Source organism: Microtus oregoni, unplaced genomic scaffold (assembly GCF_018167655.1).
Source record: "Microtus oregoni isolate MIOR12 unplaced genomic scaffold, Mior012 000013F_ref0000133, whole genome shotgun sequence".
Taxonomy (NCBI): Eukaryota; Metazoa; Chordata; class Mammalia; order Rodentia; family Cricetidae; genus Microtus; species Microtus oregoni.
The window spans coordinates 34,545,441-34,560,947 of record NW_024543072.1 but is presented as its reverse complement, the minus strand read 5'-3'; the positions used below and the strand labels follow the sequence as shown (position 1 = coordinate 34,560,947).

Here is a 15,507-nt window from a genome sequence, read left to right as displayed (position 1 = left end):
AATAAATATTCATCAGACATTTTAGAGACTATATGGGTAAGGGATTGTGCATGCTTAAAACCCTGTCTCGACTTGAGAGGGAGCACACAGTTCCGTAGGAACGGATGCGGTTATTAACTTTTCCAAGGAAATGAGCAGCGACAATTTTATCCCTAGGCCGCATTATTAATTTCCACATTATGTTTGCAATCGCCGAGGGCCGCGATGGGCCTCAGTGGCGGGTGATGAGCCAAAGGGTTTCGTTTTATGCAGCACGCCAGCTGTCTTCTCACCGGCAGCCATCTCTAGGGGCATGGCGGCCGTTCGTCTCCCAGACTCCGTTTTATTTGTCAAAAGTAAGCTCTGGAGTAAACACTTCTGTTTTAATCTCCTCTCAATCCACCCTTTTTAAGATGAATTCTCATCTGTGCCACATTGCTCGCCTTTCTGTTTGTATCCTATTTCGTGAGCTCCTTCCTGGCTGGATTGGTTATCTGCCCTGTTACCTGTCACCACAACCTGAATGTTACCTTATTTTCCTTTTATCCGTACAGATATTTAGGGAAGTTATGGGGAAACTGTAGCTGGTTGTCATGGTAAGCTTGAATGCTAAACTAAAAGTTCTATTTTCTTTCATAACTCCTTCCTGTAAGTAAAATTTTGATTGTTTTTTTTTTTTGAAAAAACTGAGGATCGAAACAGCAAGTAACAATTTTCTATTTTTTAAAATTACTAACTTGAGGAAATGAAAACCGAAATGCACTTTTATAAATCTTGGCAACAAATTCAAAATCTGTCGAGTTATACAAAATCCACGCCCGAGGCAGTAGTCCTTCGCCAGGCCCTCGTGCGGCGTGAAATCCGCAACGATGTGTGGATTCCTGGTCTGGGAAACCCTGGCGTGACGTGAGGTGCGGGTGTTCGCGGGGTGCGCTCTGCGGCTGCGCACGAGCCTACGGAGCCTCAGGAGTGGGGTGCCCGGATGAAGACCGAAGAGACGCGCCGTTGCCATGGCAGCCGGGTGCTGGTTGCATCAGGAGCCAGCCCGGGGGTGTCACCCTTGCCTCACCAGAGCTTAGAAAAGGAGAAGTAAGCTCCCGCGGCTATCTCTGTGCCCCCAGCCGCTGCATCTTCTACAGGCAGGAGGGCGCTTGGAGGGAGAGAAGGGAAGGAGGACGCAGATTCTGGTGGGAGGACTAGGAAGAGGATAAACGTCTGGGTTAGCGGGGAGGTGAGGTAGGTGAAGCTCTCGGGATGAGCTGTCTTTCCAGGATAAGCCCCAGGATCTCCCCAGCCTGGCACAGCATCGCTGCAGCCATGCGCAAGGGGAACCCCTCAGAGAGTGGCTTAGACGCCAGCTCTGCATTTTTGTCACATTATACCCCTTCTCAAAGTTCTTAAATGTGAAAGGTGGCTTGCATGGAAAAAAAAATATATCACTCCTGAATGTTAGCTTCTACACACGGAATGCTATCCATTTAGTTGGTGCCGATTTAGGATGTTCAATACGAATTCAAATCATTGCCTAATTTTATTAAATATTAGTGTCAGAACTTGTAACAGATTGCAATTTAAAAAAAATATTTCATACTACCGCAGTCTTAATCAGAATGCATCAGGTAGGATGGACCTGATGGTTTCATAATATTGTGAGGTTTTGCTTAACTGCTTTTAAAAATATTTTTGCTAAATGCTTATTTTATGTGAAAAAGCTTTCTCGTTACTGTTTTCTGGGTTCCTGGTGATTCAACAAGGATTGCTTAAAAGGTTATATAGGACAAGACTGAGCCTGAAGTATCAGATTAATGCCTTTTTCAATATTTTTAATCTGGGAATAAAGTTGTCAGCATAACGTGTATACACACACACACACACACACACACACACACACTAAGGTCTTTAGACACCTACCCACTCATGGATTTTCACAGACTTAAGAGCAAAGAATTCATTTCTACTGTAGTTCACTACTGAGGGTGGATCTGGCCTGAACTGCTTTTGTAGATTTTTATTGATGATAAGCTTTAAATGTGCGAAATTCACAGTAATAAAGTAGGAAATGCTAAGTCATACAATGCTACGGAAGGTATCATTGTATTCCAGTATGTACCGTGTGTGTCATATGGACCATGTCCTGGTGATGGTGATTAAAGAACCGGAGGTGGGAATATCCCGTGACTCATCTGAAAGGCATAAGGGACTTGGCAACAAGACCTCCTGCTTATGTTGTTTGTTGACACAAGAGCAGGTGGCGATGTTTCTTTTGGAGTTAGAGAAATTCATCTACATTTCAGATTTGATGCAACTTCATCTAATTCTCATTCACGTTCCCTATGCCTTTTTCTTTTAACTTACATTTGTATGACTTTAATAGCTCCTAATATGTCTGATATATTTTTATTTGTTATATTGATTCTGGTTTTGAATTTAGCATTTTAGATTTCATATAGGTAATATTTTTTCTAAGTCATGATGCATAAAAGTCTTTGTTTAATAGCTCAGAGGTAGATTGTTAAGTAATTTAACCTGTCTTGACGGTGGATGTCGGCTTATCCAAGTCACCTCAAAATATTATTGCCCTCAACTTCCCATTGAGAAGTTATTGAAGCCTTATCTTTGAGTTTGTCAAGAAAGCCTGTTTTATATTTTTAGCTTAAAGGAATGTGAAAATTAAATATATGGAAAGAGTACAATTAATATTTTAGAAATGATTATTATCCAGTTAGGTAACTCCTTTTTTTATCAAATAGCTAAGAACTAAACCTCAACACAAAGCCCAAACTGCATCATTCGCTGCTGCAGTTTTGCTGATTGGCAGGGGATGGGGAAAATCCCTTCCTAAGCCTCCATCTTCTTATCTACCGCAGAAATCTCATAGATTGGGGGTGGGAGAACTGGAGGAGGTAGGTGAAAGCATTGTTAGAAATGTCTGCCATGGAAATGCGTTGCCATTGAGGGGTGTGTACAAACACATTTACCCCGAACACTTCCTGTTACACGTTTCTATGTGGTAGTTAGCTTACCTGCGACACTGATCTCTGTCCCCATGCCACCTCTCAACTGGCTAAACACGCACCTTTATCTTTAAATCTTCCAGCATTGTTCATTGACAAGCGGAGAAATGGATGAAAGGAAAGCGATAGATTCAAAAGAAAGTGGGGAATATGAGGATGACTTTGAAAAGGACCTGGAGTGGTTGATCAATGATAAAGAAAAAAGTAATGGCGGCGTAATAGAGGTATGTGAAAACCGCCAATAGTGCTCGCAACAGTCACATTTGGCAAGTGCTTCGCCACCTGGAAGGTTTGCCCTTAATGGTATCACAGTTAAACTTCGCAATGTTTTCTTGATGTGTATTGACTAAATACCATTATCCCCGTCTTGGAGATAAGAAGTGGAGACATCAGAGGATTTAAATTCTGTGCCTTAAAGCTTGGGTGCATGAGAATTAAAATGCATTTAACAAAGCTCAAGTGATAATGAAATTTTAATCTAAATTGATAATTAACATGATTTTATACATCAAAGGTGAAAGCCTGAAAAAAATCATGTGTTTATACTTTTAATATAAATAAATCCTTTAAAAATATAATCTTCCAGCTAATAACTGAAACTTTAAGACAGAATTAGTGCTTGGGAGTAATGAAGATAGAGGAAAAAATAAAGGATTGATCTGAGACACACACACACACACACACACACACACACACTTGTAGAAGTATATTACCCAGGATGCTGTGCTATTGTTCCGATATATGGAAGGGAAAGTCAGGAAACGTGAACCTTCCCCAGCTGTTCATTTTGCTAGTGTGCTCTTGCATGAGCACGTGCACACACACTCAGCACATATATATTTATATATAATTAGTGTCAATAGATGATGATGTAACAAAGAATATGACTAGATATCAAATGAGGTGACTTTAGAAGGACAACAATAAGAATAGTTATTCAGATTTGAGGGAATTAACGGGGAGAGTCTGAGGAAATGAAGGCAGTGGGTTTTATAGATTTAAGGCCATCTTGATTTGTTACGTGGTAAAGTCGTAAATGAAGCAGAATATTTGGGGAAAAGGAAAAAGTGAGGCTTCTCTGAGGCCAGTTTCATGCATCATATTAGAAGTGTCCAGAAGGAGTGGAGGCAGAGCTCTCCTGAGAGGCGAGGTGGAAGCAATGTCTTGCAGCTGGAGCAGCTCCAGATGTGGCGCAGAGGGTTGAAGAGTTAGAGCATGATAATGAAGACTCATTGTTTTCCCGGTATTTCTCTGAGGTGCTCAAAAGTATGCCTTATAATATTATGAGTAAAGTGTAAGCCAGAAGCGCTTAAATTCCCCTGTGTATAAAGTAAACTGCATGAACAGAAAAAAAAATCCATTTCAATTGTCCCCCAAATAAATGACCAGAATCTCAATTGTACTGGTAAGTAGAGTCTCATGTCTCTTTTAAAGATGGCTTGCAAGAAGGAAGACGATCTTGACCAGGAATTAAAAGAGGATGAACCAGAAACAGAACACAGCCAACAGCTCTCTGATCCAGATAAACCCCTAAAGGACGAGGCCTCCCTCAGAAGAAATGACTTCATTTCCGTCCCAAGCATTCAGCCCTTGGATCCTATATCAGACTCAGACAGTGAGAACTCCTTCCAGGACTTCAAACAGGAAAATCAGAGAGAGCTGGAGGAAGACGAGGACGAGGAAGTAAGGAGATATATTATGGAGAAAATTATAGAGGCGAACAAGATCCTACAGAATCAAGAGCCTGTGAATGATAAAAGGCAGCGAAAACTGAAGTTCAAGGACAAGTTAGTTGATTTAGAAGTCCCACCGTTAGAAGACAGCGACACTTGTAAAACTTTCTCAGAAAACGAAAACAATATGTCTGGAAAACTGTCTCAGCTATGCATTTCTGGTGAACTTGAACAAGAGAAAGTGCTCCTGTCAGGAACTGACAGGAGCTGTGAAGACAACGATAGGAAGATACTGGTAGAGAGAGACGGGAAGTTTGAACTTATGAATTTACAAGACATCGAGAGTCAGGGCTTTCTGCCTCCCATTAATAGTGCTAACAGTACAGACAACGAAACCCCCCAATTGCCGCTCAGGTCTCCCACCCAGTCTGTTGGTGGTGTCAAGAAAGAAGAGCCTGCAGCAAAGGTTCACACTGTGGCTGTCTCCCCAACAGAGGAGCCACTGGCTCAAGTCCCTCAGCCACCACCCAGCCCCAAGATTCGTCCAAGCTCTGCTGTCAACCCAGATCTAAATAAAAGAAGCAGGAGATCTAATCACAGGATACAGTCTGCCAATGTCTCTCCAGTGACCTCAACGTATTGTCTGTCGCCACGGCAGAAAGAACTCCAAAAGCAGCTAGAAAGGAAGAGAGAAAAGCTAAAGAGGGAGGTAAGGAGGAAGGCCAGTAGGCATTTGTGTTGAAGGGGGAATGTATTTTTTATATTTTATCAGTAACACAGGCAGGGATTTACTTATTTACTTTACTGTTGTTAAATTGCTGGCGTAAGTGTTGAAAGTGTGTGTGTGTGTGTAACATTTTCACTACCTTGACCCTTTCTCGTAAACAACACAAAAGATGGGAGAACATCTACATTAGAGCCAGACAAGATTTCAGAAATGACACTGTCATTTTAAGGGTTATAGGAGATAGGTGAGAATCAAATCTTACATGGCCAAAGGAAGGCACCAAGTAGAGGCAACAGGCTAACTTGCATTATCGTTATTTTATCTGTGTGCACTTCATATAATTTTATCTGTGTGCACTTTATATAATTTTATCTGTGTGCACTTCCTGTATCTCCTGTATCTACAATTCCTTGATTTCAGGGATTTTAGTTTTAGATTGAGAGTGGAGCTTGGCTGAGGACGGAGCTCGGTGGTGGAGCACTGTCTAGCATGTCCACTCCTGGGGAAGGGAGAGTAGATCCCGATATCCCTAATGAAATGCTTCCCCATGCCACCTGAAATCTCACATGACGAGAACAGCAAGGAAGAAGTCCAATGCCACAGCCACACTGACACTGTACGATCACAGAGATTCCGGCTCATATCTAACTTGTAGCTTGGTGCTGTTCCTACTGTATACTCTGTTCTTATCCTCTCCGTGACTACCTTACAGATCTACAGAATGGATGTAAGTAGCTTCCTTCAGGTTTTGACAGCTTCTTTTTATGACAGTTAGATGAGTAATTCAGACACAATTTCATTTTTCCTTAATAGTTAACCAAGTCTCTAAGTGAGCTTCTGATAGCAGCAAAAGTACTAGTTTAGGAACATCAAACTAGTTCCTAAAACATTTTAATAAAATATTTTAATAAAAAATTTCAAACACCTATAAAACAATATAACTCTTGTATCCTTATCAGAAGACTCAAATTTTGGCGTATTTTCTCTGTTTCCTGTTTTTTTTTTAAGCTCAGTTAATGCTTTAATTTTAGTATTTTGCTGCTCTGAGGATAGAACCAAGGTTGCTAGGAGCATTCCATCAACTAGCTACATTCCCAACATTGGTTAAAGTGTTTTTAAGTCAAGGCATCGGCCACATTCTTTGTTGTCTGCGTGTATTTCCCACACATTACTGAGTGAGCAAAGTATTTGATTTCACAACTGCAGTACCTTCATCACAATTAACAATGAAAACGCTCAGGCAATTGACAGTGCTTCTAAAATGTGCTGTTGTTTGCATTGAAGTAATTTAGTTAATTGGTACCAAAAGTAACTTAAGAGTTGACAGACAATATATAGCATTCTCAATGGCCTGTAAGGAACACCGTGTAACTAACTGTACTCTTGCCTGGCTTAAGTGCCTTACAGAACTTCTTAAAGAAATTAGAGGCTACCCTATGTGTGAAAGAGAGAAATTTTCATTTGGAAAGTTTTGAGGTGGGGAATCCTAATTCCAGAACTCAAATGGCTCTATTCGACTCACATATGGCTTCATGAACTTTCCACTAACGCCTTTTCATGATCTCCCCTCCCAGGAAGAACAACGCAAAATAGAGGAAGAGAATGAGAAGAAGAAAGAGAACGAGATGGTGTTCAAAGCATGGCTCCAGAAGAAAAGAGAGCAGGTCATCGAGATGCGGAGAGTCCAGCGGGCCAAGCAGATCGAAGACATGAACAGCAGGGTGAGAGATGTCCCCTGTGAGACCCAGCGTCAGATACGGAAGGGAGTCAGGAGGAGGAACCAGAGCCCAAGCCTAGCCCTGCAGAAGGTGCCCTGGGCATGGACGGCTCTGTCGTTTCCTCAAAGCCTGGCAAAAGTCAGATGATTCTAACTGTATTCCAACTTGCCTAGCCCAGAAAATAGAAATTATTAATTCACATTTCAAGGCGTTTTAATTGTAACATTTAAAGTGGATGAATATACACACATCTCTGCTTACAAACCTACAGACTGGTGTCGCTTGAGAGTTGTCAGAAATCAAAGTTAAAAATGCCAATTTTTAAATTTGTTTTACTTATGTGTCTGAGTGTTTTGCCTACATGTATGTTTGTGCACCGTGTGTGTGCCCGGTACCTGAGGGCATCAGAAGAGGACATTGTATGCCCTGGAACTGGAGTTACAAACAGCTGTGCGCTGCCATGGGGGCTGAACCCAGGTCCTCTGGGAAAGCAGCCAAGTCTCTTAACCAGTCAGTCATCTCTCCAGCTCCACAAAATTAATTAAAAAAAAAACTGAAATACAGGGGCTGCAAGACTGGCTCAGCTTTTGAGAGCCCCGCCTACTCTTTCAGAGCACCCAAGTTCATTCCCGTCACCCATAGGGGGTGGTTCCCAGCCACCTGTAACTCCTGCTCCAGGGGATCAGATGCCAGGCCTTGGGCACCCACAGATACACATGCATACACATGAATGAATAAGAATGAAATCATACCATATATTATTTTAAATTTTTACCTATTTTGTTTTTAAAAGTTCATTATGTGGTTGCTGTCACTTCATCATGGACATCTTTCTAGGCCTTTATTTTAACTATCTAACTTCTATTCCATTCTTAACTAACTTGTTCCTTGTTCCTCATGAAGGATTAGATAGGTCTCAATATTTTCAATATTCGGTATTTCTGTGCTTCAGTAAAGCTGCACATTATATGAGGAACATTAAGAAGACTGCAAGGAAGTTCCTTCAGGGTAAAATTTAAAACTTTTGAATGTTCAGAGTATTAATTTTTGTGACATGTAATCAGCCACCCAAGTTTAAAACAATTTCTAGTTCCTACGCTAGTGAGTGATATATTTTCCACAGTTTATTTACCACAGTTTAGCTAACACCATGTGTGATTTATCTTCCTACTTTGTCTTGACGTTAACTTAGTTTGTCTTGACGTTAATACTATCAATTCTAGTGTGTGTGTGTGTACAGGTTTGTGTTTGTGATATAGTAAAAAGGACATGAATACTGGTTTCATCCTTAGTTCTTGCCCAGAGCTGCTAAAATCCTGTGTTGCTCCTGGAAGAGCAGGGATGCTAAGTGGGTCTTTTTTTTCTAGTATTTGGTTTTGTTGTAGTATTTGGTTTTTGATTATGGTTGCTGGCAGGGAGAACCTCATCCCTGAGGGGTTTCTGAGCCATGTGTGCCTGGTTCTAAAGGAACAGCTCTGGATGAGAGCTGATGTCTAGAAACACTAAGTCATGATCAGGGCTTGGAACTTCCTGTTCCTCCTCAAGGATAGGAAGTGGGGAGGGAGAGGCTAACCTGGGCTAATCCATAAACCTTCTATGAAGCCTTCAGTAGATTCCTGACCCCAGGGGTTTGAAGAACTCCCTGGTTTGTTAAACTGGATGCTGCTGTCCCCTGGAGCAGATCGAGGAACTTCAAGCCCCTTCCCATTTGCCTTTTTCAGGGAACTCCGTTCTTCTGCCTTCTTTATTCTTATGCGTGTGTAAGAGAGGGTATCTGCAGGAATATATGTGTACCACATGTGTGCCTAGTACCCAGGAAGGCCATGAGAGGTCATCAAATTCCCTGGAACTGGCATTATAGGTGGTTTTGAGTTACCACACTGGTCCAGTTAACTGAACCTGGGTCTTCTGTAAGGGCAGCACTATCTCTGACCTATTAGCCCCTCTTCTTACATTCTTTCTGTTGTTGTTTGGTTTTATTCTGTTTCTTTTTAAACAGCCTTGCCATATAGCCCAGGCTAGCTTCTGTGTAATAAGAGCGCCAAGTGTTTCTTTTAACTTGTGAAGAACTTGGTTTCTTTCTGCCTCATCTCGCCAGTGCTAGTGCTCCACCTAGCCACATTCCTTTTGAAAGGTTTGTGTGCACTGCAGGGGTGGGGTGGCTGTGCTTGTCACATTGCAGAAGTCAGAATACAGCTTTTGCGAGCCAGTTCTTTCTTTCCACCTTGTGGGTGCCTGGCATAGACCTCAGATAGTTAGATTTGGCAACAGACTCCATTACCCACTGAGACATCTGGCCGCTCTGATATCCTTTAGTAACACTGTGAACCCTGAAGGGTAAGTTCTTCCCTGAGTTCTGGGAATTTCTCTAGTAAATTCACTGAGCCGAAAGAAAAGGTCATGTACACTTATGCAGCTGGTCAGTCGGAATTATGGATCAAAATCAGTTTTATTTTTCTCATTGAGTTTTATAATAAGGGTTTTGATTCTTTACCCATTATATCTGCTATAAATATTTTTCTAGTCTAATAAAAGGCTAATTAGGAGTTTCAAAATTACTACAAATAGTGATACTTTCAGTCTTTATATTGTTAGAGCAAAACTTTCAGTGTCCCAGTTGAGAAAACAGTAAAGGAGTAGATAGGAAATTCCCCTACAGGTGACCATAGCAGATGAAAAATCAAAGAAATGCGAAGTAAAGTTGCCATGTATCCACTGTAGCATGGATGGCACATGCTGTCTCATGTACAGGAATAGAGTTCCAACCAAAGCAGGGATATTCTGCCTTCCAGAGCACATGGAGGACGGGGTTCTTAACATTTGAAAATCCCTAGAGGGTGGAGCGATGGCTCAGCACCTGATAGTGCCTGCTCCTGTTGTAGTGCCTCAGAGTGGGGCTCCTCACCCTCGGGTCAGGTGGCTCACAAGTGCCCAGAACTCCTGCTCTAGGGAATCCAATGCTGTCTGTGTTTCACAGGCACCTGCACACATATGCATATACACACAGACACATACACATAAGTAAAAAATAAATATTAAAAAATTTTGGAATATAAAATAAAATGTTAAGTGATAAATACTATGAAAAAGAGATATGCGAAATTGTGTGTGTGTGTGTGTGTGTGTGTGTGTACATTCAGCAATAATTAGTTTTTCAAGGATTTATTTTCACTTTATGGGTATGGGTATTTTGCCTGCATGTTTGTCTGTGTGCCACAAATGCTCAGTGCTGGTGAAAGCCAGAAGGGACCAGTGGATACCCTGCAATTGGAGAGAGAGATTGTTGTGAGTTATCATGTGGCTTCTGGGAGCTGAGCCTGGGTCCTCTGGAAGAGCTTGGCAGTGCTCATAACTGCTGAGCCATCTCTCCAGTTCCAATAATTAGTTTTAAAGATGTACCTAGCAGTTAAGTATCTTCTGACAGATGCTGTTAAAACTGAAGAATGTACAATTTAGAAAAAGGTTAACACAGTGTTGAATTACACATTAATAATCTGTGCTCCGTGGAATGTTCAGGAACTACTCCAAAGCCTACAACCCATTCCATTCTTAATTAGATGATTGTATCTTTGGGGAAAAGTATTTCATTAGGCAAAAAATTCACTCTGAAAACCAAGCCGTTACTTTTCTCCGTTAGTTGATTTCTCAGTAAGACTATTTGTGGCTGTGCTGAGGATGGATCTCAGGACACTAAGCATGCCACCCAAAGGCTCCTAAGCTCCACTCCCCATTTGCCTCAATAGGATGTGGGTAATTAGTCCCCCATAATCACATAGGGAGTGACACTATTAAGAGGTGTGGTTTTGTTCGAGTGGGTATGGTCTTCTTGGAGGAAATGTGTCACTGTGGGGGCAGACTTTGACGTTTCCTATGCTCAGGATACTTACTGCCCAGTGTGTCCGTCAACTTCCTGCTGCCTGTAAGATATAGGACTCTCAGCTACCCCAGGTGTGCATGCTGCCGTGTACCTGCCATGATGATACTGAACTGAACCTCAAAACTGTAAGCCACCCCAACTAACTGTTTTCTTCATAAGAGCTGCCATGGCCATGATGTCGCTTCCCACCTATGAAAACCTAACTAAGACAGGATGAAAGAAAAGAGATGGGCTAGGGCTGCTTCCTTTCAGAGCACGATCAGGGATGGTGGAGGAAAACAGTGCATTTGAATTGGGTGCTAGGAATGCACCTTAAAGTTGGTGTTCTGCAGACACTGAATTGAGAATCTGCCATCTTAAAGAACTTCATTAGGGCTTTAAGAGGTAGTGTTAGTTCATGTAAATTAAACAAATCTTGTGTTTTTTTCCTTCTCAGCAGGTGAACCGAGACCCACAAGCGGCCTTCCGATTATGGCTTAAGAAAAAGCACGAGGAGCAGATGAGAGAAAGGAAGACAGAGGAGCTCAGGAAGCAGGAGGAGTGTTTGTTCTTCCTGAGAGGAACGGAGGGCCGTGAGCGGGCCTTTAAACAGTAGGTCACCGCGCCTTCACAGTGTGGAAAAGCCAGCACGTCTCTCTTCTGTTATCTGTATCCTCTGTGGTCCTGAGCGTACAGACCCCACTTCAGAGCGTTAGCCTCTGGGAAGGTTGGAAAACACAGTGAAGGCTGACTCCACTTGTACCAAGTTCCTCCCTCTCTTCTTCCTCACCCTCTCTTCTCTCTCCATCCTTCCCCCTTCCTCCCTCCTTCATTTCTTCCTTCTCTTCCTGTCTATATCTTTCTAAACCTTTTATTAGAAAAGGAAAAGTACATGTGCATTGAGGACAAGGATGATCACTTCATCATCCGGAAATCTAACCATGATTAGTAGCACCAGAATACCTGTCTTCTAAATATTTCTTTGCAAATTTATTCACAAGAAAATAGACACTGTTGTTGGGTGGTGGCATTTGATCCCAAGTATAAACTTCCTTCTTGAATGAGCCTGGGAACTAAGCCTGAAATGTTTAGTTACTACTTTAGCAATTTTGTCTTTTGACCCCATTTCATTATTAAAAAATGTTAATTTTGTATGTTTATAGATGAGAAGCTTACAATATGATCGTCACCAAATCTGACCATGCCTCTTTCTCCAGGTGGCTCAGAAGAAAACAGATAGAAAAACTAGCCGAGCAACAGGCTGTCAAAGAGAGAGCCAGGCAGCTCCGGCTGGAAGCACGGCGCTCCAAGCAGCTACAGAGCAACCTGTACAACATGCCCGAAGCCAAGTCTTTCCGCTTTACTGACCACTACAACTGAAGCTGTCTGGGAAAGCCTTTATTGGAAACTGCTGTCACCAGAGTTTTGGATGTCATTTCCCATGGAGCCTGTGTCTTGACAATACTCGAAATTACAGAGTGGGATTTGTCTTTTGGTAATGCTGATGGTGAATTTTTATTGTCTTCACACTAGCACAAAATAAACGTCTCTCAAGTGTTGAATGTGTTGTACTGCCTTGTAGTCTGTTCAGCAAACTGAACAATGAAGGGACTCTGTGTTCTACCTCTAAACGTATTAACATTGCTACCCAGAAGGCCAGAAGAAAGGCATACATTTCATTCCTAGTTCCTGCGATCATTTAAAATATTGCAATAGAGGGACAGCAACATGGCTGTCGATAAAGTCACTTGTCACCAAGTCCGATGGCCTGAGTTCAATCCCTGGCCTCCACATGGTGGAAAGAGAACTAGCTCCTGCCAGCTGTCCTCTGACCTCCAAATACACTGTGGAGCACATGCCCTACATCCCCACCACAAACTAAGTAAATGTAATAAACATTTAAATCTTTCAGTAGAACATGTTGGAATGACAAGTTTCTATCCAGACTTTACACAAAGTTTTGTTTGTCAAAGTTGGATTTTAGTGCTAGTGACTTAGAGTGTAGAGCAAGTATCACCTGTCAGTACCACAGGAAGAAAGGCAACAACATAGTTTTTCTACACTTTTCCTACTTTGTGCATAAAACATGTCTAATAGTGTTTTCAAAGTCATTGTGGATGCTTTACATAATACAATCCGATGACCTCCATTTGTCTATCGTGTGTGTGCACACATGCATTTATTCACATAACCTTTTAGTGTGTATTTTACAAGAATTGGAAGATGCAGAGAGAATGGTTTATTCCTGTATCTACTTGATTGTTAGTTTGTTTTGGGAACATAGGGTTTTGTAACTTAGGTCGGCCTTGAACTTAGAGTCTTCCCGCCTGTGCCTCAAGTACTGGTGTTAGGTGTGGACCACTATGCCTTATGCCTATTTCAACTTTTGTAGCACATCAAGCAGTCTTACATTTCACTATAATTGGTTTTGAATTAATGTACAAACTTCACAATACTTAATATAGGCTTGAGATATGACTTCGGCGCGAAACTGAGTAGTGCTGATGACACATTTCTAAATGCTAAAGATACTACCATATATCTGATAGTACACAAGTATTGTCATGTATGATAGCTGGGAAAGACAAACAAAAATATTGGCGGCCCCCAACTTTTTTCCTTTAATTTTAATGAGGTGAGCTTCATATAAAACTAATTCTTTAAACCATAGTCAAGCAGCGCTTAGCATATTTATAAATTAGACAAACTCTCTTTGTAGTTCCAAGATGATTCTATCACTCCTAGTAGTCCATCCCTGTGACCAGCCACTTTCAAGGCCTCTTTCTCCACACTTCCTGAGCAGATACTATGTGTTCTCTGTCTATGGATTTGCCTATTCTAGAAATTTCACAGTTAAAAACATGATCTTGTATGTGTGGCTTCTTCCACTTGGCACAGTGCTTTGGAAGCTCTCCCACAACATAGTGTATATATCAGTATTTAATTCCTTTTTATGGAGGAAAACATTAGCATTCTGCTCATTCACTCATTGCTTGGGACACTCCTGGCTTTTGGTGTGGTGAGGAGTGCAGCTGTGAACACCACATGTGTACATAGTTAAGTATGGTTTTCTCCTGGATGCGTGCTATCACATGTATACACACTTAACTCTGTGTTTTCTCTTGGATGTGTGCTGCAGACAGGATGCAGTGTGTAGAACACTGTAGAGTTTGTCAGTGATCCCCACGGCAGACACACCATTTCACAATTTGACAGATACTGAACAGATTTGCATGGTCCTAATAACCAGCTATGTATGGTTGTTGGCCATTTGTGAACCATCTTTGGAGAAATAATTAAGTCATTCCACTATTTATATTTTATTGCACTTTTAACTTATTGAGAATCCCATACATATCATATATACAATGTGTTTTGATCATATCTGTCTCCCATCCAATCCCTCCAACTCATCCTAAAGCCCCCTCACCACATCCCCCTCCCAACTTTATGGACTCTTTGTTTTCACTTCTTCCCATCAGAAAGAGAAGTAGGAGTCCTATAGCTGTCACCTTGTAATTTTTCCCACTCATTATTGAAAAACTATGAATTTTGTTTTTTAAACACCCCTTCCTGCCCTTCTTCAGAGGCTGGTACCAGTATTTATTCTTTTGCATCTAACCTACTTCATGAAGCATTTATCTAAATTGTAGCAAGCATCAACTGTGCATTTATTTTAGAGGTTGAATGCATTCCTTATCATATAGATAATGCTTTTATTTATTAGCCATTCACTGACATTAAGATTATATCTACCTTTTGATAAACTATGAAAATGCTGCTACAAAAACTGGTACCAGAGTCTATGACAACCTCTAAGTTCTCTCGGCTATCCACCTCGGAGAATGATGGGCCGGGCCACACGGTAGGTTGGTTTGGTGTTTTGTTGAGGAACTTCCACGTTTTCAATGGCTGCTGCATTTTTCATTCCTCCTGGTACAGCGCAGCAGTTCCAGGTTTCTTCAGTTGCCCGCAGTTGCTGTCTTGTTCATGGTCATCTTTATGAAACAGGTAGTGACTACACGGGGCTCACCACTGATGATGGCAATCTTCTGAAGTGCTCATTCGCTATTTGTATGTATATAAAATATATATTTCATAAAATAATACGCTCTTTTTTTTGCAAGCATGTGTAGAACATATAAATGTGAGTGTGCACACATGCCTGAACAGGAGAGACTTATGCACTGGGTGTCTTCATGTCTGAGACAGGATTTCTCAGCCGGGTGCTCATCAGTCCAGCTGGAGTGACTGGCTGCTCGGTGAGCTCCACCCACCTGTTTCTACTCCATGTGTGCGGGGTTACAGATGTGCACTGCTGCATGCACATCTGTATTATATGAGTGCTGGAGATCTGGACGTGGGTTCTGGTTCTCAGCTTGTGTGGTAGTGCTCCACAGACTGAGGCATCGCCAGCCTCTGCCCACTCCTCACTGGAAGGGTTTTTGGTTGCTGAATTGGCACTCTTTGTATCTTCTGGTCATTTCTCAGATGTATAATTTGTTCTTTTTTCTCCTGTTCTTAGGGCTACCATGGACCT

General features: G+C 41.7%; 1 protein-coding gene across 2 annotated transcripts; it reads left to right on the top strand.

The window, feature by feature from the left end:
* Window positions 1–956: 956 nt before the first annotated feature.
* Ccdc181 (coiled-coil domain containing 181) lies at window positions 957–12,523 on the top strand. Of its 2 annotated transcripts, none has more exons than XM_041662846.1 (6): window positions 957–1,068; window positions 3,077–3,217; window positions 4,428–5,375; window positions 6,968–7,114; window positions 11,425–11,579; window positions 12,185–12,523. In XM_041662846.1, the coding sequence occupies exons 2-6, from the start codon at window positions 3,101–3,103 to the stop codon at window positions 12,345–12,347; spliced, it is 1,530 nt and encodes a 509-aa protein (XP_041518780.1). In that variant the 5' UTR covers window positions 957–1,068; window positions 3,077–3,100; the 3' UTR covers window positions 12,348–12,523. The 2 variants fall into 2 exon arrangements, with proteins under 2 accessions (XP_041518780.1, XP_041518779.1); XM_041662845.1 differs by lacking the exon at window positions 957–1,068 and adding an exon at window positions 1,075–1,215.
* Window positions 12,524–15,507: the final 2,984 nt, after the last annotated feature.